We start from the raw sequence: 21,518 nt of genomic DNA, 5'->3' as shown, positions 1-21,518 counted from the left end.
ATTGTTGCTGCTTAGTGAGCGTATCACCATCACCTTTGGTTCATTTCTAAGCTTTCACAGGAATTTCAGACCTTTCCCTGTAAGAGGGCCATCTCTTTATTTTCACCTAAGTTAAATGATTAAAATCACCTAGGCTAACGATCAAACACCAAGACCTCTCCTGTTTAGCAGAGATAAAAGTGTGTCATAAGTTGCACACAATTAGCAAATTACAGCCCCTTAAGCTGGAAATAAAGCTCTTAATACTGATGACTATAGTATGAAAAAGATAGCAATATATTCCAATGCCACACTTGTAGATAATACAATCTACAAGTATTCCAAGATTCTCACAAGGTTCACTTTTGGTCTTGGACATTGTCCTGTGTCCATTTACACTAACTCTTCTCCTCAAGACTGCATGCAGTGCCCCCCACACAGAGACATTACTCTGCAGTGAAACATCAACTCTGCCTTTGGTTTCAGGCTGGCCTTTCTCATTCATGCCTTGGGTATTCCAGAGGTTGTGCAATACTGCTGTAGATTCACCTGACCACGCAAGACCAAAGGCTTTTGGCAAAAGTTCCTGTTACAGGATGAGCACAACCTACCAAGGAAAGCACAACCTCCTTAAAGAAATACTGCCATGAGGCAGGCACTGAGTCTGACTTTGGGAAAGAAAGAATAGCAACTATCCAAGCTGTAGAGGAGTGGTTTTTATACCAGGGGCTAACACAGGCACTTGGAGCATTGCTGGACTGAGCAGAAGAGCTGCTGAAGAGAACACAGAGCCTCTGATGGTTTACTGGACTCAGGCAATCCACCTAGTAGAGAGAAAACAACTCATTCAGTAGTTACAGACACCTCCATTCACACACAGCTTCTGCTGACAAAATTCTATTCTAGTAATTTTATTCAAAGACAAGTATCTGCTTTCTCCTTTTGAACAGATGAACTTGGCATTCTCTCCCAGCCTCAGGTAAACCTGTTCTATGTATAATTGCTAAGTGTCATTTTTAGAACAACATAACTCATAATAAAACCAATGAACATGCATGTGTTTCTGTGGAAATGAAGCCAAGAAAAAGAGAAAACAACAAAAGCCCCATGACAAACATCCAGTGTCTCTAGATTACTGTATGATGTAGGACATCTTGGATTCAAAACTCTGCCAATATATTATACTTCAGTTACTCATTCAGGCTATAGAAAGATTTCCATCTTTCTATTCTCTGGGAAGAGATGTACCACACTGCTCTTGGAACAGAGCTGTTTTCCCTTCCACACCCTACAAAACTATGATGTTACAAAATACTTGTCTTTGATCACTGAGTAAATTTAAAACACCATCAGTCAGTCTGATCCAGAGCAAGGGCTACTCTTACAGTTTATAAAATTATGGCCTGTGAAGCTACAGAGATCTACATTTAAGTGCCAATTAAAAAGTGACTTCTGCTCATGAACAAAAGGGCTGATTGGCTCAGGGACCAAAATGTTGACTGTTCCAACAGATCAATTCTGCTACTCTTGTTCATAGACATTTTTCCAAACAGCTCACAATTCAAGGAAGTCCCAAGATCTCCTTTTCCTCAGATATAAGTTGGTTACTTTCATGGCAGTTTTTGGTAAACTTTAAATATTTTTGTTACAAACACATAATCCCTTGCTTTGAAATCTCAAAGAAGATGCCTTTCCATTATGTGATTCTCACTTTTCTTCAGACCACCCAAACTTTTACAATGAAGCAAGTACTTCAATGTAATTACAGCCTACTGCTGTTTCCATAACATAAAGCCCTCTGAAAATGAAAGCACATTTCTATAAATAACCAAATACAAGGAGCAAGGAAGTTCAGTTTAAGAAACTTCTTAAGGTTTGCTCCCTCTTCATGGACTCATTTTCAGAAACCAGTTAGGTACAGCCCAGCCATACAGGCAAAACTGATTCTGGGCTGACTTTGTGCATTTCTCAGAGACATTTTGCAGTCTTTTGTTCTGAATGATTGCAGAGTACCACAATTTAAAATGGAGTTATGACCCAGTCAACAAAAAAAAAAAAAAAAAAAACAAAACCAAAAAAACCATAATCAAACAGAAAGAAATGGACAAAAACATCCCCTCTGGTTTAATATGAGACCCTAGACCTTCGGTATACCATGAAAAACTGATGCAACTTGAGTTTTGAGCAGCACAACTCAATCTTACCTTATGAGACCATGAAGATTCACTCTGAGCCAGTCCTTTCTCCTCCTCTTCAGTTCTGCTCCCCGTTTTTCCTGTAGAGACACTAGACACATCCTTATTTTGGGCAAAAGGATCTGTGCTTTTCTGTAGTATCCTCCCTCCTCTGGCCCGATAGTCAGCCAGCATTCTGGCTAAGCTCTGGCTATCACGTAGGTGCTCTGCTATTCTAGTATTGACCAACTCATGAGAAGGTAAGACTTGGATAGCCTTGGCTTGGATACTCCCATTCCTCCCTTGTAGTCCAGAGAAATCCCGCAATAATTGCTTCTTCCTTCTGCTCTCCAACTCCTTGTATTCCTTATTGAGGAGAGGAGACCAATAAACTTGTTCGGGAAAGTATTCCCGGGCAGGGCACCTCATGCCTTTTTCAGTCAAAAGGAACGGCTCACGGAACATCAGCACTGGGGAAATGCACAGAATGACATCTTTCAGCTCCTGCTTAAACGCTGCAGAGTAAGTTTTGAGACGATCCTCAGACGAAGTCACCTCTTCCGTGACATATAAACCCGTATCATCCTGGAGAGGGTCTCTGAAGACTCTCATGTGACTCTTGGATTCCTGTAAATCATCTGCCTGTGGAAGAGGCTCTAGTGCCTGGTTATCCAGAGTAGCCAAGTGCTGGTCCATGCCATGGAGGGGCAGTGGGGATGTTTCAGGTACTGCATGAGGTACAGAGCTGAGCACTGCAAATGGTGACTCCGCTTTGTGGTGCTCTTGCTGCCTGGAGGACACCGTTTCCAGCTGGCTGTTCTCTTGGTCACCTCTGTCAAATACACCCCTTGGTTCAGGCAAACTGACCTCATCAGAGGACACTGATTCAGAGATTACAGGCAGCTTTTCAGAGGGCAGTTCAATGTCTTTGACTGCTGTGCTGAAGTCCTCACCATTGAAGAGGTTCTGTTGTTCATTTTCATCTCCTGGCCCCTCAATAAGGGAATGAAAGGAAGTGTTTTTGGTGAGAGTAGGGGGCATGGCAAACTCATCCATAAGAAATGAGATTTCCAGCTGGGAATGATAAGCCACACAGATCATGAAGATCAGGATCTCCTTCACACGAGCCAGCTCGTACTCTGCAGCACCACACAACTTGATAGTGCAACCCAGGTGCTGGGGACAGCCTTCAAAGAACATCAGGGGTTTTGTCTGATCTAGAAATAAAACATGGGAGTTAGGATGACAACTACAGTTAATCTGCTTTTAGATACCTCACACACCCAAGAGACTGTAAAGGAGACTAAGAGCAAGTAACATTAGTAGCTGCAGAAATTCACATTACTGCACTGAAATAACTTATTTTCGCAAGAAAAAAAGGCATTGGGTATAAATCTTCTCCTGTTTTATAAAACCAGCCAGCATAAAGTCAAAGTGAAGGCCTTATGGAACATCCTGACCTAAACACAGTATTCTAACAACACTGTAGACTCTGCGCCAGTGGGCAAAAGAATTACTTCCCTTCCAGGCACATTTGTTCACCCTTACAAATCAAAAGCCTATGACATTCTGTGACATTCTGAGGGCAATTAAAGGCTGAAAAGGGCAATGAGGAAGTGGAAAGGAAATTGTTCAAGGACAGATTTGATTGAATTTGGAGCAACTTGGTCTAGTGGAAGGTCTAGTTCCTGCCATGGCAGAGAAGTTAGAACTAAATCATTTTTAAGGCCCCTTTCAACTGAAACCTTTCTATGATTCTATGAAGAGATGCAAAGACTGCATCTCCACAAAGAACTGCATCCACAGCATTTATGTGTGCCAGCACCACTGGTAACCTGTCAAGCAGCATTTCTTCCTTCCTTTGTAGACTCCCACTGCCTAGGGGAGTTACAGAGAAAAAGGAACCTTTCTTAAAGGTGCACAAGGACCGGACATGGGGAAGTGTGCACAACTTGCAACAAGGCAAATTTTCATTTGATTTGTTAAAGTAAGACCAGATAATCTTTTGAAGTCCCTTCCAACACAGGCTGTTCTATGATTCTCTTACTTTAATGCAGAAAAATTCTTTTTACAGTGAGGATAGTGCCCAGACAGACTACAAAATCTCCCCTCTGCAATATTTTCAAGAGTTGGCTGACAAAACCCTAAGAAATCTGATACTGTATTGAAATTAATCCTTCCTGTTTTGAACAGGAAGTGGGACTAGACAAACTACAGCATGTGGGAAGAGAAAAAACAGCTTGGAAGAAAGAAATCAGTCTAATTAAAATCTTTAGAGTGTTTTTTCTTAGTAAGATCATACTTTACACAGGCAGTTCACTGTAGTTACAAGAAGTAAGAGAAATAAAATGAGTAGAATGATACATGATCATAACAGTTCAAATCTATTTAAAAAGGAGCAAAGCATTCATCCTTTCACACACATAGGCTAAGGCACATCAAGTTTTACTCACCATTAGGCAACTGAAAAACTTGCATATAAAATTTATGACAGGTCCCCAGCTGTGGTTTGGTCAACAGTTGATCCATTGACATCACTAAGTCTCCCTGGGTCATCCGGCTTACCCGGTCTAACACTTGCTGTAAAATTGGAAAGAGCAGTAAGAATCTGCAATGCAAAGAGGACACTGGCATCCTTATCTTCCTCTTAACAAATCTAAACCAGAGCAATCCATAAAACTTCTCACTGAGATGCAAACTCTGAGTTAAACCCAGCCCCACAAACCCGTATCCCAATATATAAAAACCCTAGAAACACAGTTGGATAAATAATTCTGGTGAGATTGTACCCTGCCTAGAACTTCTCCCTTGACTAGATCCAGATACCTCCAGCAGGTGCAGTGCAGTCAGCATAATGCTGGCTCTGCCAGGAGCTCAGCCAACTCCCACAGCTACTCTCTGTTTGGCTGTCTGTACCCTGCCTCACAGGGACAGACGCTCTCTGACAATAGCTGAGGACCCACACATGATTTGCTATAAATGGATATCAAAGTCAACTAGAAGTAAACCAGGGTACAAGGACCCATCAAACAAGGACATGGCACAATAGCTGTGAAAAGCTGAGGAAACAGTAACTCTCCAGATTCACCTGTCTTACCTTCTTGGAAGAGAACATTTGGTTAGAGAAGAAAATAAGACAACTCTTGGCTTTCTCCAGGGAATTTGCTACAAGGAGTCATTAGAAATCTACCACAAGGCCAAGTCTAACTCTGCTCAGAAATGCTCACCGGCTTGACATTGATGACCAGAGTGATTCCATGCTCTAAGAGCATGTCCTGGGCAATTCTGGACACAGTCTTCTCAACAAGGACCAAATTGGGCTGGACATCAACTATCCGCTGCACGTAGTTCTTCAAGAACTCCCTTTCCTGCAGACAGGAACAAAGTATAGCACTGAACTACTGCAAACCTATCTGGAAAATAAACCCACTTTAATGCTTAATTTCACTTTTCACTTCATTTACATACTGTCCTTTCCTATAAAACAGGGAAAACATCTATCCAGAAAACACCATCAATAGTCTATTGTGAACATTTTCCTACTCCCACAGCACAAGACTAGTTTATCAATAGTATCTTATAAGCATTTCATAAAGAAGAGGTGTGTGTACTTCAGTGTTTTCATATTTAAGGCACATCCATACTCAGAGGGGCACCTGTTCCAAAGTGACATTTTCTAGTTGATCACTCCATTAGGTTGGTGGTTGTTTCATTTTTTCAAGCCTGACAAAAAATAACATGGGTGTGACCTAACCCTAACCTACATTAACTTTTCAAATATTCCTTCACACACCTTAAACCTTATCTAGCTCTAATAGTGTATAAGGAACTTACAGTTCAGAAGGTCTCAGTAAAAAGAAAAGTTTTCTAAAATGATGCATTGTGAGAATCAAAAGCTCATGTGTTCTCAGGACATGGAACTTGAGGACAAAAGCCCTCAGTGCAAGGCTACAAGTTTGTACTATATTTACTGCAGCAGCTCTCTTAGCTAGCTTACTAGAAGAGGAAAGTTCTTTCTTTTCTATGCAATCTCACTCATTGAACTTCACCTTACACACTGAAAAAAATTTTCACTGGTCATGGTTTGGTTGGGGTTATTTTAACTAAGAACAAAAGCATACGCTCACCTGAAGTACTATAGGCTCTATGCAGGTAAACTTTGTTTCTTCTCGATAGAGGTACTCAATTGAGCATTTCAGCAGAAGAATTCTGGGATTTTTTAAGCAAGAGTTCATCTAAAAAAAGACACCAAAATAGTTAAAACAAAAATACAAATAGCTGGAGAGGAAGAAGTACACAAGAAAAAGAGACAGACTTCCCATGATTGGTCCCTGCTACCCCCACCTCCCTTTAAAGTGGCTCAGCTATCCCCCCCTGCAGACCCAACTACACATTCTCCCTTCTTCTGAAGTTGTTACACCCAGTTGTTGGAATTTCACAGGTACTGTCCATAAGCAGGCAATGCTAGAGAGGATTTCCAGTCCCTGCTAAGAGCCCCAAAGTCTTGAAACACTTGATTCATGCAGTTCTACCTTGCCCTCCTGCCTTAAAGATCCATTTTACTATACTATTGTAAGTCAGAACCACAAATGCCTTTTTCTGCCTAAAAGTTGGAATAATTATTAGATGCCTCATGGTGTGGCAGGGATGGAAAGGTTTTTCTATACATGCATGAGGAGAGTTTCTCCCCCAAAATCTCTGGGTCAGAAAACAAAACAGCTTGGAAAATAAATGCTTTAAAAGCCATTATTTTTGGGGGCTCAGAGCAGAGAAAACCCACAAACCTCCAAGGTGGTGGTGAGAGAAACTTCCTGGCACAAAAAGCAAGTCAGAGCACCCTTGTTTCCACAGCATGCATCACAGTAAGATTAATCAAGCTGCATTACCTTTTTGTGTGCAACATTCTTAGTGCAAACAAATCCATTCACCACCATGGAGTCAAATTTCTTTCCACCAGGGATCTAACAAAGCAAAGAACATTTTTAGAACTGTCATACACTCCCACATCTTGTAGTGCAGTAAAGCTAATACACAGAATACCTCTTGTAGGTGATGTACAAACTTCAGCTACACCCTCAATTACCAGATGAAAGATCAGATACAGTCATGTTGGACACATAAGTCTTTCCCTTTAAAATCTGACAAACTTAAGACAACATGAAAACTAGTACTGGGTTCTAGGATTTCTACACCCTCCCAAGAGATGATTATTTGTTAAACCAGTTTACTTCAGCACATGACAAGGGAACCTAATTTGGATAGGCCATGAGAAGCACATAGCTTTGCACATGCCATTTCTATTAACAACAAAAAAATTGTAAGCAAAGAGAGGAAAAAATATAAAATAAAGAAAGAAAAACAAAAACCCTCTACCTACCAAGTGAACACATCAAACAGTTGACTGGTGTGCCTGCAATCGCAGACACAGGCAATCTCAGGCGTAATAAGCAGCATGGAACAGTTTTCTGAATAATATGTTTCAGAGGACATTCATATTACCAGCATGTGAAAATAGCAGACAGCCATGAAGAGCTTCCAGCTCTGAACAACTGTTCTTTGAACTGGAATTTCAGAAGATGCAGGAACAAGTGGCGCTGCCTGAAGAGATGCCACAGAACTACCACCAGAATCACAAGGCTCTCCTCAAATCTCATATGGCTTTCAAACAAGAGTACTGCTAGGTGAATTTGGCCAAAGAAAACTAAGCCCAAATCTTCAGTCCTCAGTCACACTAACTCCTTGGATGCTATTTTCACATCAGACTCTCAGAAGGAAGTTTGCATGCCAGAACTCCAGACTTACAGTTCAACAGTGTCAACACTGGGCCATCTGGCAGAACTGGATACACCATTCCCTAACAATTAAGTTTTGCTCTTGAAGAAAGTCATCGTACTTGGCATGGGAGGAGTTGAACACTCCATAATGGATAGGTACAGGGCAACAGACTGCTGCACCATGTCCTGCAAGCTACTTATCCAGCATATGACATATCCCCAATTCAAGAGCAAAACAAGCAGAAACCAAAAAATGAAACAAGTAACTACAGAGGTGTTACTCTTTGCTACCTTCTGCAGCCCACAGCCTGAGAGAAGAGGTCACCCCAGCACATTAAAGCACTTTTCTCAGCATGCCAAGTTCCCTCTGTGCAACTTTTTCCAGAACCCCACCTCATCCAAAGGCCAAGCGATCCAATTACAGTACTGAATATGCTGGGGGCAGTGGAAAGGGGACTATTCTCTTCAAACAAGGTGTACTGCCAACAGCTGCACCCTTCTGTTTCCCCACATCCACTGCTTGAAACTTACTTTTTTGATGTGGACAAACTGGCGGATATCCATGTCATCATCTCTCTTCTTGACATCCGGCCGTACCGTTTGAACTACCTGGCAGACCACGGGTACAATAATGTCCCTCCAGGACAGTGACAGGGACTCATTGTAGAGAAGCTGCTGAAGCAGTGCCATCATGTGGTTGTGATTAGCAGACCTACAAAAAAGGCAAAATAAATAGATTTCTCATTTAAAAAATATTAAAATACAGTGCAGTGATTAGCTGAAGTAAATTTCTTAACATTTACAATGCAGAAGTCCTCTGAAGGAACAGTTGCCTAGAATGTTCTACAGTCAGCTTTGGTCCTGTACTTTCTATATAAGCATCAAAAGATAAAAAACCAACCCAAATATATGTAAAAATGCTGCGTTCTTAATGCAAATTATTTCCTTGTATTGCCTACTGTAGCTCAAGTCCCACTGAAAGCTGGTGGAATAGAGGGGCTTCAGAAATTGCTACTCAAGATTTGTAAATTCCTTTTTCTACATGTTTCTTACAGCAGCCTTTCCATGGCTTGTTTCTCCCCATTCTCTTCTCTCAGCAGATCCAGATTGCTGTGGTGCCAGCCTAGGGGTGTGAATAAGAGCTCTTTGGACTTCTCCTCCACCCTCCTGTTGAATAACGACTCTGCAAGAGACAAACAAACGTTGTTAATGTAAGGTCACAGCTGAATGCTTGTGTCTTTCTGAAAGGCTGCTTCAAAAAGGAAAGAATTTACTAAGACGTAAGTCCTAGTAAGTACTGAGTAAGTACTGAGTTTAAGGTAGTGTCATGGTCCTCAGTATGAGGGGAACTGACACTTTCAATTACTATATTGTGTAGTAACTCCTTAGAACTGTTCTCTGTTTTGCAGTACCAAAATTAGAGGTTACTTAAGCACAGTCTGTGCTTTGAAAGAGTTACTAGGTTATTTCCTGCACGGTTATTATGATATTATAGAGGCAAATTATAAACTTCCACGTTGGCTGACGATATTATAAGTCATTTATACTAGTAGTGTATAAATGTTCATCAAGCAAGTATGTAAGCCTTCAGAGATCAAGCTTAAAACTCCTCAGTGTTAAGCAAAATCTTTAGACAATAGCAAACCAAGAAGGACAACTGAAGAAAAAGTCTCCTGAAAAATAACAACTAACTTCTTCCAGATGCTTCATGTACAAAATTAGCTGTGTAGAAAATTAATAGAACCTACATTGATTTCCTCCTTCCTTCTGCAAAAGCTCAGCTAAAAACTAAACACCAGTTTAATCAAAGACTTTATTTTTCAGGCTAGACAGACACTGGGGTTTCTCCCTTATTTCCTCCTCTTCTGAGGGCACCAAAATCAATAGCATTAACTGGGAAGAAGAAAAAAGCCCACAAATGCATCTGGCCATGATACCAGAAAGCACGTGGGTTTAACAACTCATAAGTGCATGCAATGTCCTTTCATTTCAGAGGCAGTGACTATGGTGGTGATGACAAGAAACCCAGAAAGATTTAAGAGAAGAAGCTTTAAGCTACTTTGCAGAAGCAGTGCAATTAATTGTATCACATCTTCATTTGCTTGCACAGGAAATTAAAAATCAGTTAGATAAATTTGTTGGTGTAGAAACTGTGAACAAACTCGCCACTTACACTCACTTTTTAAAAAAAGTGAAAGCTTTTCATTGAGTCTTTTTGAAAACAGGAATCTGAGAAGTGAAAGAAATTTAAGCTTGAAAGTGCATTCAAAAAAGTCAAAGTATAGTTTATACGTCAGTTTTGCCACAAATAAGCTCACATTTACTGTCGAGTAAATATTTTGAAAGAGTCAGTGCTTTATTAGAGGAGTATTAAGGCATTTCCATCATTATATTAAAAAACACACAACAGCAGCAATTGAAGTTTTTCCTTACCTTTAATAAAAGCGTCACTTATAGAGAACATCTGCTGCCCTCCGTTTTCAGGATTCAAGTACTCTGAAAGAGAGAAGAGGGATATAGGTGGAGACCAAAAAAAAAAAAAGACAGGTTACACTGGTGTGGCCATATAATTACAATGTACACGCCCACACCAGAAGCAAAAGCATTACTCATCCAAGTGTTTAGTCACCAATTTAGCAACAGCTTGGTGAGTGGTTAAGACAAGAATATCATCTCATTCTTGTTCTATCAAAAATTCTACCATGACAAGAAAACAGTGCTTACTAACGTGAAGAAACAAAACAAACAAAGTAGACATGAGCCAAGACTGAACTAAGAGCGCATTTTCCAACTGACATGGACCACCCTTTTCTAGACCTGAATACAAGTGTGTTAAGATGTGATCAGACACCATGGGAATGGCCTCCTCACTCGGGTCTAAAAATGCAGCTTCAGAAACCATTTTGGTCACCCACTCCATTGAACCATCTCAGACTGAGGGAGAGACCAGCCATAAGGTTTATCATATACAGTGCAGAAACAAGACAGTCTGCCTTTCAAGAGCTGAAAGTCTCAAGTCCAGAACAGGTCAAAGTGTTTTGAGGAATCCATGCTGACAGAGATGGACTCCCAGAAACAAAGCAGAGCAAGAGACAGATTACTCTACATGTGGGCAATATAGTTAGAGCCTGGTGCTAATAAATGTCAAGGTTCTGGATTCAATCCCTGTATGCACCATTCACTTAGAGTTGGATTTGATGGGTCCCTTCTAACTCAGAACATTCTATGAGATCTGTGAAATAGGTTGAAGCTCCACCTACTACCCTCATTTAGCTTGCTAGATCTTGATGCTTCATGCAGACAAAAAGCTTGTTTTCTCCAGAAGCCATTTGCTGTTGTGCCCTTAATTGGCTCCTCACTTATACAAAAAGGGATTCTATAATGAGAAAACAAGAGCAGTAGCCCAACTGCTTATACAGCATAACTACCTGAAGCCCAAAGCCAACTCTTTATCACCTTTCCTGACAATGCTCCAGACTCATCACAAACAGAACACAAAGCCAGGCTGCTTTCAGACACCAACAGAAAGCAACAGAAAGCTGACAGGACTTAAACAATCACAAGGCTCTGAGCAGCAGCACTCAGGAGATCCCTTTCCTGCCACCATTTTAAATATCTGAGCTTCTTTGCAAATTGATACTCAATAGAGGATAAGTGTACCAAAGAGAAGTTACAAGCCTCCTTCGTAGATTCCTGGTTATTTGAGTTTCTTTTCATCTCTTGCTTAGTTTTAGAGTTCAGCATTACAATAAATTACTGCTTGATAAAAGCTGGCCCACCCTCAGCATTCATTCACTCACTGACTATCTAGAGAAAGCCACATCATGCTCTACTTACACAAGGGCATGTATACTAGCACCTCCATCCCTCTCCCTCTTGCAACAGCCTCAGGGCATCAGTTCTTACTGTAAACACACTTAAATTAGGTCTGGCACAGACCCCTGACTGGCAAGCCAAAGCACAAGTTATCCCCAGCAGAAACCTAACCTTAGTTATGCTCGGGACAGACACAGGTAGCACCACCAAGTCCCTTCTAGATTTGTAATATCTAAGTTCTTCCGTCTAGGTGATCTTTAAGGTCCCTTACAAGCCAAACCACTCTATTATTCTTTTCAATACAACTTCAGCTCCCATAATTTCACTTCTAATTGGTTCCCAGGGGAAGTTTCTGTCAAGGTAAAATACCATACTCCTTCTTAGCCCAGACAGATAACACACTCATAAGTGTGAGTCTGAGATGGTTTATGGTGGCAAATACGCACATTTCTTACCTCACATCATCCCTATATGCCCCATGCTCCACTAAATGAGAAAGGGGGATGGGGGAATGTTCCTATAGCTTATTTTATAACCTGAAAACCCAAGCACCTTCTCAAAAGAAGAACTAAAAGGGCTCCTGGGAACAGCACACTGAGCCTTGGCAAGCAACATTAAAAAGGAACTGCATATGGTTACTCAAATCATCTTCTCTTTCCCCCTCCTAACTACTTTCAAGCATCAAAGATACCCAAAATACCTGGTACCATGATCACAAATAGCTGTCTGGAAGGATGTTTATAAAATAGAATTTTGCATGTTGTTAACTGAATCTCTACAAAAACAGCAACTAAACCCCATATATAAAATTTATCATGTAATCTCTTCTCCCAATTTAAATGCAGAAAATAATCTTACTTTGTTTCCCCTTCTGATACATACTATGTCTTTAAGCAGATGATACTATACATGAATCACTATTCTCAGCTAACTTGGAGTCACCCACATTTCATGGAAACACACCAGACGTTAGTCAGCCTGTAACACCACAAGAAGTTCTGCCATTGGAGTATATACAAACCACTCTGTGCTAAATCACAGCTGGTGGATACATCACGGCCCTTGCTTCAAAGCAGCTGACTTCTGTGACCCTGGGAAATTGCATATTCCTTAATCATTTGAGAAACCCACAAATTGCTTAGATCAAAGCTGACCTGAACTTCCAACACTTGGTGTTTTCTATTGTCAGTTCTCTCCACAATGCAATTACTGGAATTTACACAGTCCTAAGGAAACTAAATTACAGCTTCAAAAGGAAGGTAGGATCTTCAGTTTCACTTCATTATTCCAAAGGAAATCAAGTCACTGTCACCCAGTCTAAGGACAAGAGGCAACTCCAACACAATCAGGCTAAGTAAGCGTGTCCATAACAGCCACAGGGAAGTTACCGATGCCTACAGTGGCAAACACTTCATGTCACTGATTAACCACAGAACTCTGTCCTTAAAATAACCATCCATTTTACACAAATGCTTAACTACCCAGTTTTGGCTGTCTAATCACTGTGATATTCCAGCATCTTAGATGGCATCTTTTCTTGAATATAGCCAGGATAATCAGAAAAACAAGGTGAAAATCTTCATATTAACTTTATTATATAAAACCTCTGACTTTAATATTTACAGAATAAAGTTTTAGAAGTCATGTATTTCACTACCCTAAGCACTACAGCATTCACTGTAGGGTTTTGTCCCTCCTTGCTACCCACAAAGTTTCAGTCTGTCTATTGCCAAGAAGTGTTTCTTGCTATTCAAGATATTGTCACTAATTTTAATTTTTTGCTCCCTGGTTAGGTCTTTTTTCCAGAGATTCTCATGCTAGAATGATAAAATTCACAAACAAAATAAAAAAGATTCACTAACTTCTCTGTATTTGCAGATACAGATTTTTCAAACAGCTGCAGGATACCTACCTATCCACAGTGCACTTCCATGACAATTCCACCCTATCCCAGTTCTGGGCCTATTACTGGTACTATCCCCTCAAGGGAAATCCATTCTCTTGGAAGAAATCGTTACCAATTTTCTACTGCCAATTACACTCCTACAGAATAACCTGGTTAAGAGACCACAAGTTTCAGGAACATATACCAAACACCAGCAGAGACTCACCAAAGACATCAGAGTGCTGTCAGCACAAACAATTCAAAGGCAGAAATCTTGATCTTTTCAGTCCCCTCACCACTTGCCTTTTCCGCTGATCTTCTCTGAGCTCTCCACTATTAAAAACTTTTTCACAAGAACTCACAAGAGTTCTGGCTCTAAAGAGCCTTGATTTGGTCAACAATTTCCAAGAGCAAGAGGCTCTCTTACATTTCCCCTTCATAACGCACTGCTCCTTGTATAAAGAGCGAAATATGTCTGAAATCAGACAAACACCCTACAAGTCCTTTAACATCTGGCAGAGCCAAACTGACTATAGCCTGCTTTACTGTCATCATACACTGGTAAAGAAACCTGCTATGGCTGCAAATTCATTGGATACTGCAGCACACCTGGGCCTGTTTCAAGGTCACTTAATCCAGCACCCCTCCTTCCAAAAAGGAATTCTTTGGTATATCTGCCTCTCAGCTTTCCTTCCCTGTAGATGCATTAGCTTTTCATTTGATTAAGGCATCAGCTGGAAACAAATTGAAAGGAACCAATAATGAGCTGGTGTCACTAGTGCTGATAACCCACTCCCAATTTTGGATCATCTGACATCAATTCAAACTTTTGAAACTGTTCTGCTTCTCTCTTTGGCAGAAAATAAGCAATTCAAATTCCTTCCTTCTAGGCATATTTTTAGCAAATAACAAAAGGTGGCTACAGTAGGCATCAATAAATATCCCCTCTAATTTGTCTCATTCAGCTCGACATGTCTAGCACACTTGGAAAGCTATGACTGCTTCTCCTCCCTCTCACTGTCTTCAGAGGCCATTTCAATTTCAGAATATGCAATCTGTATGCAAGCTCAAGGCTGCTGTTCCATTCTGATTCATAGTAACACAAGATCTGCTAGACTTTATAGAAGAATGAATTAATTAGGAGCGCAAATTATTTAACATTGGATCACCTTTTAAAGTCAGAAACACTGAAAGGGTGGGGTAAAACAATAATTAAGAAACTACTTAGAAGCCACCAAAGAAACAAATCTACAAAGCTGATGTAACGTTATGTAAGGAAGCAGAGCAAAGACAGCCACTACTACCCAACATGTAAAGCAACTAAAATATACTAGACCCAAGCCAGTGGCAAGCCCCAGTTTCAGATAGGCCTTGAATCATTTAGAGAATGCAGTTGTCAACATGCAGGCATATTATTTCTTCCATAAAGATGATGCTTATAGAGTCTTTCAATTTAGTACTTCTTTAGGGGAAAATCCTTTCAAAAGCAGCCTTCAACACCAAGTATTTGATTTCTTCCTACTTAAGTGGATGATCTCTTTTGAAGAAATACTATGTATATGGATTAAGTTAGGCCTTCATGTTTATCAGTAAGATTCTTCTGGAAAATGTAAGCTTATTAAGGTACAATTTTACATCAGCACAGAACTCTTCCAAGTTAATCTTGCTCTTTTGTTCTTTGGGGTTTTATTTCTTGCTTGCTGTTTTAAGTTCCATCTCCAACTGTAGAGTCATGTATCAAACTGGTTTTTGTGTGGATTATTTTTCCACCCCAGTTAGCCAGAACACATAGGTGGGTCTGTCCATTATGCATGGGCAAGAGATATTGCTTCAATGGCAAAGAGAAAGTCACAGGGGAAGTTACACACTCTGCAGAGAAGGCATCTCAACAGGTCTGTTGAGCCTCCTCAGAGGTGAGCACATCAAAACTGCAAGCAAGTGCCAGTTAAATATCATATTCTCCCCTCTGTAAGACAGCCACGTAAGCAGTGTCCAAGTAAGTCAGAAATATTAGGGCCAGCTCTCCATCATGTGCAACTCCAGCTGGTGACTACCTCGTACCTTTTTGGTCGGCAGGGTGAGGGGGCACATGTGGGTACTTGGAGTGCTTCTTGATATGGAAGTTGACGTTGTCCAGCTCCACGTTCAGGCTGATGGAGGCGGCCGAATCACTGTCCATTGTGGACTGGAAGCTGCTGACTGAAGTGCGCTTGCTAGGGCTGGCGGAGTCTTTTAGTGTTGGGTGAGGGGGAAGATACAGGGAGGAGAAGGGTTCAAATGGGTATTATGAGGGCACCAGAGAGGAGAAAAATTGTCTTTAATACATAAAGACCAGTGTGCAATAATACAGGAATACAGTATTTTCATAGCTCTAATCTTGTCTTCATGTGGGCATGCTGACATACTGGACATTCTTTAGTGCACTACTACAGGGCCCAAATCAAGCAGAAGTCTGCCTGAGAAACAGAAGGCAGCAATTTACATGCCTCTCCTTCATTAGAAGTATGAAGTTTTACAGTTTCACTAAATTCAAACTACTGTATCCATTGTGAGAAAGTGGAAGACTAGACAGGCTATAGCTCTCTTAGATCCTTACGGCCCCAAGCGCATACACAGAAACACAGACAGATAAAGCAAGACATGGTTAAACTAAGTCCTGAAGGACTGAGGACAACAGGGGAGAAGGCCCAGTGAGAACAAGACTCAGGTGAAACTTACTGGCTGAGTTGTCTTCCCCTTCATCAACAATCTGCTCGTTGTCACTGTCATCAAACTTGATGTCTTTGAACCAGGATGGCTCAGAGTGGCCCTCTACAGAGTTCACAGAGTCACTGTCTGGAGATGGGGTTTCTGAGAACTCCGTGCTCTAGAAGACAAGGAAGGGAAAAAAGTTATTAAAGTGCAGCTCTGCTGAAATATTAAGCAGCCTACCACAAATGCAGGTAGGCATTTTAAAATCACAGGATACTCTCAGTGGGCTGAGCCAAGTTAGTCACAGAGTTGTCCCCTTTGCTATGAAGCCGGAACTCTTTGGGACAAGAAACAAGTATTTGTTTACAATTCCCAGTCTCTGCCTACACTCTGCTTCTAAACAAATTGTGACTAAGTAGCACTAAAGGACAAGTTTATCATACTGCACATTTTCTGTCATCACATCCAGTTAAGGAGCTTTGAAAGCTTGCTGTCTGCAGCCAAGGTGGGTGACAGCCTTATCCTTCACCCAACACGCAGCATTTGCTGGTGCCTAATTCTAAGTTACTGGAGCAATTCTTTAAGTGATCAATATAGCCCCAAGAGCTTCAATCCAAGATGGACTCTAGCTGGGCCTACTGTGTCAAAGCACAGACTGGCCAGATTGCCAGAGAACCTGGAGACTACCTTAGTAATTTCCATCAGCCTTCCTCATGCCTCCAGGCATCTCAAAACAAAGTTATCATCATCATGCATTTGGCTGCATGATGAGTGAGTGCAGCAAGCAACTGACTCAACAACGCCATTTTTCCAGACTCTTGTCCAGAAGAATTGAGATCAGACAGTGCTTCCAGCTGATGAGCATAAAAATTTACTTAAAACATATAATATAAGCACCTTACAAACAGGGATGCCTAAGGACTTGCTAGTTAAGGGCAAGCTTTCACCAGGACACTGAGACAGCTGACTAGCTGAGCTATCAGATGAACCCCAGAGCAATTTCAAGGGAAGCCATGTGAGTGTGCATATGACTGAAATGCATGAGGAAGACAAATGCTATTGGCTGCAAGCTTTCTGTCTGAAGCCCATGGGACAGTTAAGCCATTCGCCATTGTAAGAAGCTGAAGAACATGAAAGGCTCTTAACTGAAACTGAATGTTTTCAGTTAAGGGAGGCTACAGAGCTATCTTGTTCAAGCTAAAAAACCCAATACAATCTCTCAGGCCAGTGACTGCTCTTACCCCTCAGTAAGTCTGATTCCAGTGAAGTACAGTAGGACAGAATCTCTGGTCACTAGTTCCTGCCTCCCCTCAGGTAACTAGTCCTGTTTGGGAGGAATGAAAAAGACCCCATCCCAAACTTGGATCATGTGGCTAAGGTACTGAATTACTCATTACTCCATCACTGGAGATCAGAAGAAGGTTATCAATATCCATTTGGAAATTTTTTAAGGAATTTTGAAACAGAGGATGACCAATGTGTCTCCATCACCAGTAAGTGCACACAGATACTAGATTCTGCACATGACAACATAGCCGCCACAGGCACTGACTGTGCCACCTTGAGGCCTCTGTGGCAGATGTCCACCTTGAGAGGCCTGGCTCTGAACACACTTTTCCCTCACTTTAGGCAGCACCACATTCTCCACAGAGGACAGCCCCAAAGCTTTCTGGGCAAATGGAATTTCCTCAGGCTTCAACCTATTCAGCAAAAAGGCCTGGCCCCCTACTTTCTGTACAGGAGACCTGATTTAGAAAACATACTACAGCTGTTGAGAACAGGATTAGAAAATATTATAGTCAACAGCCAAATCCAAGAAGAACAGTATCTTTCAGCTTTCCCACTCCTTTTACCTGCAATGGTCTGTAGAGAGCATACTCATCTCTGAAGAGCTGATCATGATGACTGACACATTCCAGCCAACGTCCATCAACCAGTGCCTGCCCTATTGCAATGGCCTGGACCCTGGAAGTATAACAGAGATGGTTTTCTATGTTTTGCTCTAAACACATATGATACAAGCACACTACAAAAGGGAAGAGTCATTTGCTATGCATTATTTGACCTGTTGGTTTTCCATTCCCATGTTTAACAGACACTATTTACAATACTGTGGTGAGGCACAGTACTGTACTAATTCATGCATGGAGCTAAATAAAGAGACTGCCAGTACTCTGAACTCAGCTGAGGTGTCCAACATGTGATTAAGACATGTTGCTTGTGCTCCTCCAGTATTGTTATGTATACTGACCATCTCTGTGGGAGGACTGTTGCTCTACACTTAAGAACCATCTCCATTTTATCCCATTATCATATAATTAAACACACAAGATTGTGTATATTCACCTACATGGTTAAGAGTCTGTCAGCTCCATTGAAAATTTAGCTGTCAAACACTATTAGTGATCTCTGACCCCAGAGGCACACTTGCTCTTTGGAGTAGCAGTGAACACTTTTGGACAGTTTCTGTAATACATGCACTGTTCTCCAGGTGAGTGATACTTGTCCCACAGCTACCTCCCATACTGGTTTCCAAACCAGACAGCCTCCTGCGCCCTGTTGTTTGGGGGTACATGGAGTCAGAATGGAACCTACTCTGGGGCAGGCAGTAAAAGGGAGATTTGAGTTTTCTCTCTCATCTCCCTGCAAAGGGCCCATCTCTGCAGTCTAAGGTACCCTACATCAGCTCAAACTCACTACCTCCTCTCATACACACAGAGGACAGCTGTTGTCCTAAAGCATGAGGGTTACCTCGTGGTTACGTGCCCATTTCTCATGAGCCAGTTGACCAGCTCTTTTCCCACAATGCAGTTGGGATGTGTCCGCAGCCAGTAGCGATGGTCTTGAAATTCCATACCACTGTTATGATGGCAGATTTTCTTCCACAGATCTTTCAGCTGGACTGAGTCCTGGACAGAGAGGTGTGCAAATTAATTACCAGTCTAACCTCAGCACTGGTTCCAAGGGCATCAACCCAGGCCTTCAGATCAGCCTCTGGATCAAAAGCCCTCCATAAACAGGCACAGAATCTAAGCCATTCAGCATAACCTATGCAGAGGTGCAAAGAGAAATAGCAAACAGACATAAAATCAGCTCCTTATTTCCTTCCATTCATATCCAGTTGAGAACAATAAAAAAACCAAAGTGAGAGATACAGGGGTTTTGATGAGGCAACCTTTTGTACTGCCTGCAGAATATTTATGCCCTCACTACTGTCCCCTTGCACCCACTCTTAAACTCAGGAGGTGTATGCAAACACAGAGGACATCATCCTTGGCAAGAAGGTTTTTCTATATTACCTGTGCTCAACCCAGGCATTGTGAACATATTAGTCCAATATCAAGACCAGATATAAGGCAAGTACTTAACACAGCAGTGTTCACTGCTAGGATACTGTCTCTTATTGAGGATCCAGCTTTGTATTGTCCAGCTTTTATGAAGCTTTTTTAGGCACTGTTAGCTTATGAAGCTTTTTTAGGCATTGTTAGCTTTGGCCACTAAGAAAAAAACATGTGTATTCCTCCCAACACAATTAACCATTTTTGAATCTGTGAATCTCTTACCCTCACTACTTGGAACACTTCAGTCTATACCTAAAACTTATTTTGGAGCCTGCTAAACATGTGTGCCACCTCTTCTGTAGGCTGTGCTCCATCCAAACTGAGCTGTCTCTGCACCTAGCCACTTTTGTTTTCCCATATGTACCCTCAATTAGCACAGCACAAGCCATTATTGCAGGTGGAAACTGGGATCTGGAACTATTTTGACCAAGCAGCACACCACCCCACGGTGTGGCGAAGAGATGCTGCAGCTCACTTTCCCAAATGCCTCATTTATTCTATTTTTGTGTAACAGAATTTTAATTACATTTTAACTGGTTTCAGCTCTCCAATTAACTGTCACATTATTGCATTTTCCAAAGGGTGCCCTGAGGCCCAGGAGTTATGCTCCACTTTACTGCTGGACTGGCTTTCTGCTTTCAGTTCCAGCAGTGGCTGTTCTGGATATTGTCCTAAAACCAATGCCAGCAGCTTCCCTTCCATACCAGGTATGGAGTCAAATGGACCAGTACCAAGAACACGATAGGATCACACAATTTGATGCAATTGGAGTCTCCACAGTTCAGCTGTCTTGAACTGATCAATACAGTAAACTGAAGAAATTGGCACAACAAAGCAAATCCTTCCAACTCAAGGATTTTGACCTCTAGTTCACTGAAGTGTGTGCTTATCCCAGTGTACATACAACCTTCTCTACCTTTATTTCATGAACAAAGTTCATTAGTCTTCTGAATGGACTAGGTTAGGCTTTAAATTAACTCCTGACATAAGGTCAACTCCACACAGTAAGGGTATTAAACAAACAGCAGGAATGCATAGAAAATCCTTCATTAATTGACACTGTCTTCTACTCTTACATGAACAAAATAGTACCAGTCCCCTTCTTCTTCCTCAAGAAAGAAAATAGACCAAAAAAGAAACAAAAAAAGAAAAAAAATCAAACAATGTGAAGACAAAGAGCACCAAGACTTGAACATCTTGCTTCAAGTTGCATTCACAGAGCTCTGAATTTCCTTTTTTCTGCATTAACATACATCTGTGAAGCTGAGTGGTATAAAAACATGCCTTAAATATGTTTCTCCCTCAGGTGGTTATCCATTTACTCAGTAACTAGGAAAGGAGTTTTGCAACTAAACAGGAGTTAGTGTTTCTACACCCTCAGGCACACTTGCATGCATACTGCTGACAGCAGGCAGAACCTGGTAACACAGAATGAACCTGATTTTAAAGTAGCAATGGGGCACAATCTTGAATCTTTCAATGCATGAAAAACACTGCCTTCCCTTCTCTGCAACTTCTCTGCCTTATTTGTTGGAAACACTTCCCTTTCTTTCCTCCTCAAAGAAACAAAACAGTTTTTTACTGTTTAGAAATTTATATAGTAACTGCAACCTACAACATTGCCTCTGGGGGGAAGGGATAATAGGACTACGCAGAACACATTGACTTTTCTTTTAAAAAGTATCTCATTATAACCTTCTACAAAATCTTTTACTTATTCTGCAAACAAAGAGGGGGCAAGTTATGTTTTGGCCCAGTAAGCTATAAGGGCTTCAATTTATTCATCATGGTGTAAACTATTTCAAAGCAGCCATTTAAAGCTCCTGATTACATGGCCTATGAAAGACAAAACCTCAAC

General features: G+C 41.2%; 1 protein-coding gene across 1 annotated transcript in view; it reads right to left on the bottom strand.

Moving 5' to 3' along the window:
- Positions 1 to 21,518, bottom strand: part of PIKFYVE (phosphoinositide kinase, FYVE-type zinc finger containing) — a 60,421-nt gene that overhangs the window by 22,148 nt on the left and 16,755 nt on the right. The window contains exons 8-20 of the mRNA XM_059475726.1: positions 19,071 to 19,228; positions 18,173 to 18,284; positions 16,347 to 16,494; positions 15,690 to 15,857; positions 10,361 to 10,423; positions 8,981 to 9,110; positions 8,459 to 8,639; positions 7,040 to 7,114; positions 6,281 to 6,388; positions 5,381 to 5,521; positions 4,607 to 4,733; positions 2,184 to 3,370; positions 703 to 803 (exon numbers count right to left, since the gene is read on the bottom strand). Of these exons, the coding sequence (XP_059331709.1) occupies positions 703 to 803; positions 2,184 to 3,370; positions 4,607 to 4,733; positions 5,381 to 5,521; positions 6,281 to 6,388; positions 7,040 to 7,114; positions 8,459 to 8,639; positions 8,981 to 9,110; positions 10,361 to 10,423; positions 15,690 to 15,857; positions 16,347 to 16,494; positions 18,173 to 18,284; positions 19,071 to 19,228 (2,699 nt within the window). The remainder of the gene's footprint in view (positions 1 to 702; positions 804 to 2,183; positions 3,371 to 4,606; positions 4,734 to 5,380; positions 5,522 to 6,280; positions 6,389 to 7,039; positions 7,115 to 8,458; positions 8,640 to 8,980; positions 9,111 to 10,360; positions 10,424 to 15,689; positions 15,858 to 16,346; positions 16,495 to 18,172; positions 18,285 to 19,070; positions 19,229 to 21,518) is intronic.

The sequence above is a fragment of the Ammospiza nelsoni genome, chromosome 7, assembly GCF_027579445.1.
Source record: "Ammospiza nelsoni isolate bAmmNel1 chromosome 7, bAmmNel1.pri, whole genome shotgun sequence".
Classification (NCBI taxonomy): Eukaryota; Metazoa; Chordata; class Aves; order Passeriformes; family Passerellidae; genus Ammospiza; species Ammospiza nelsoni.
This window is presented reverse-complemented; position numbering and strand designations above follow the sequence as displayed.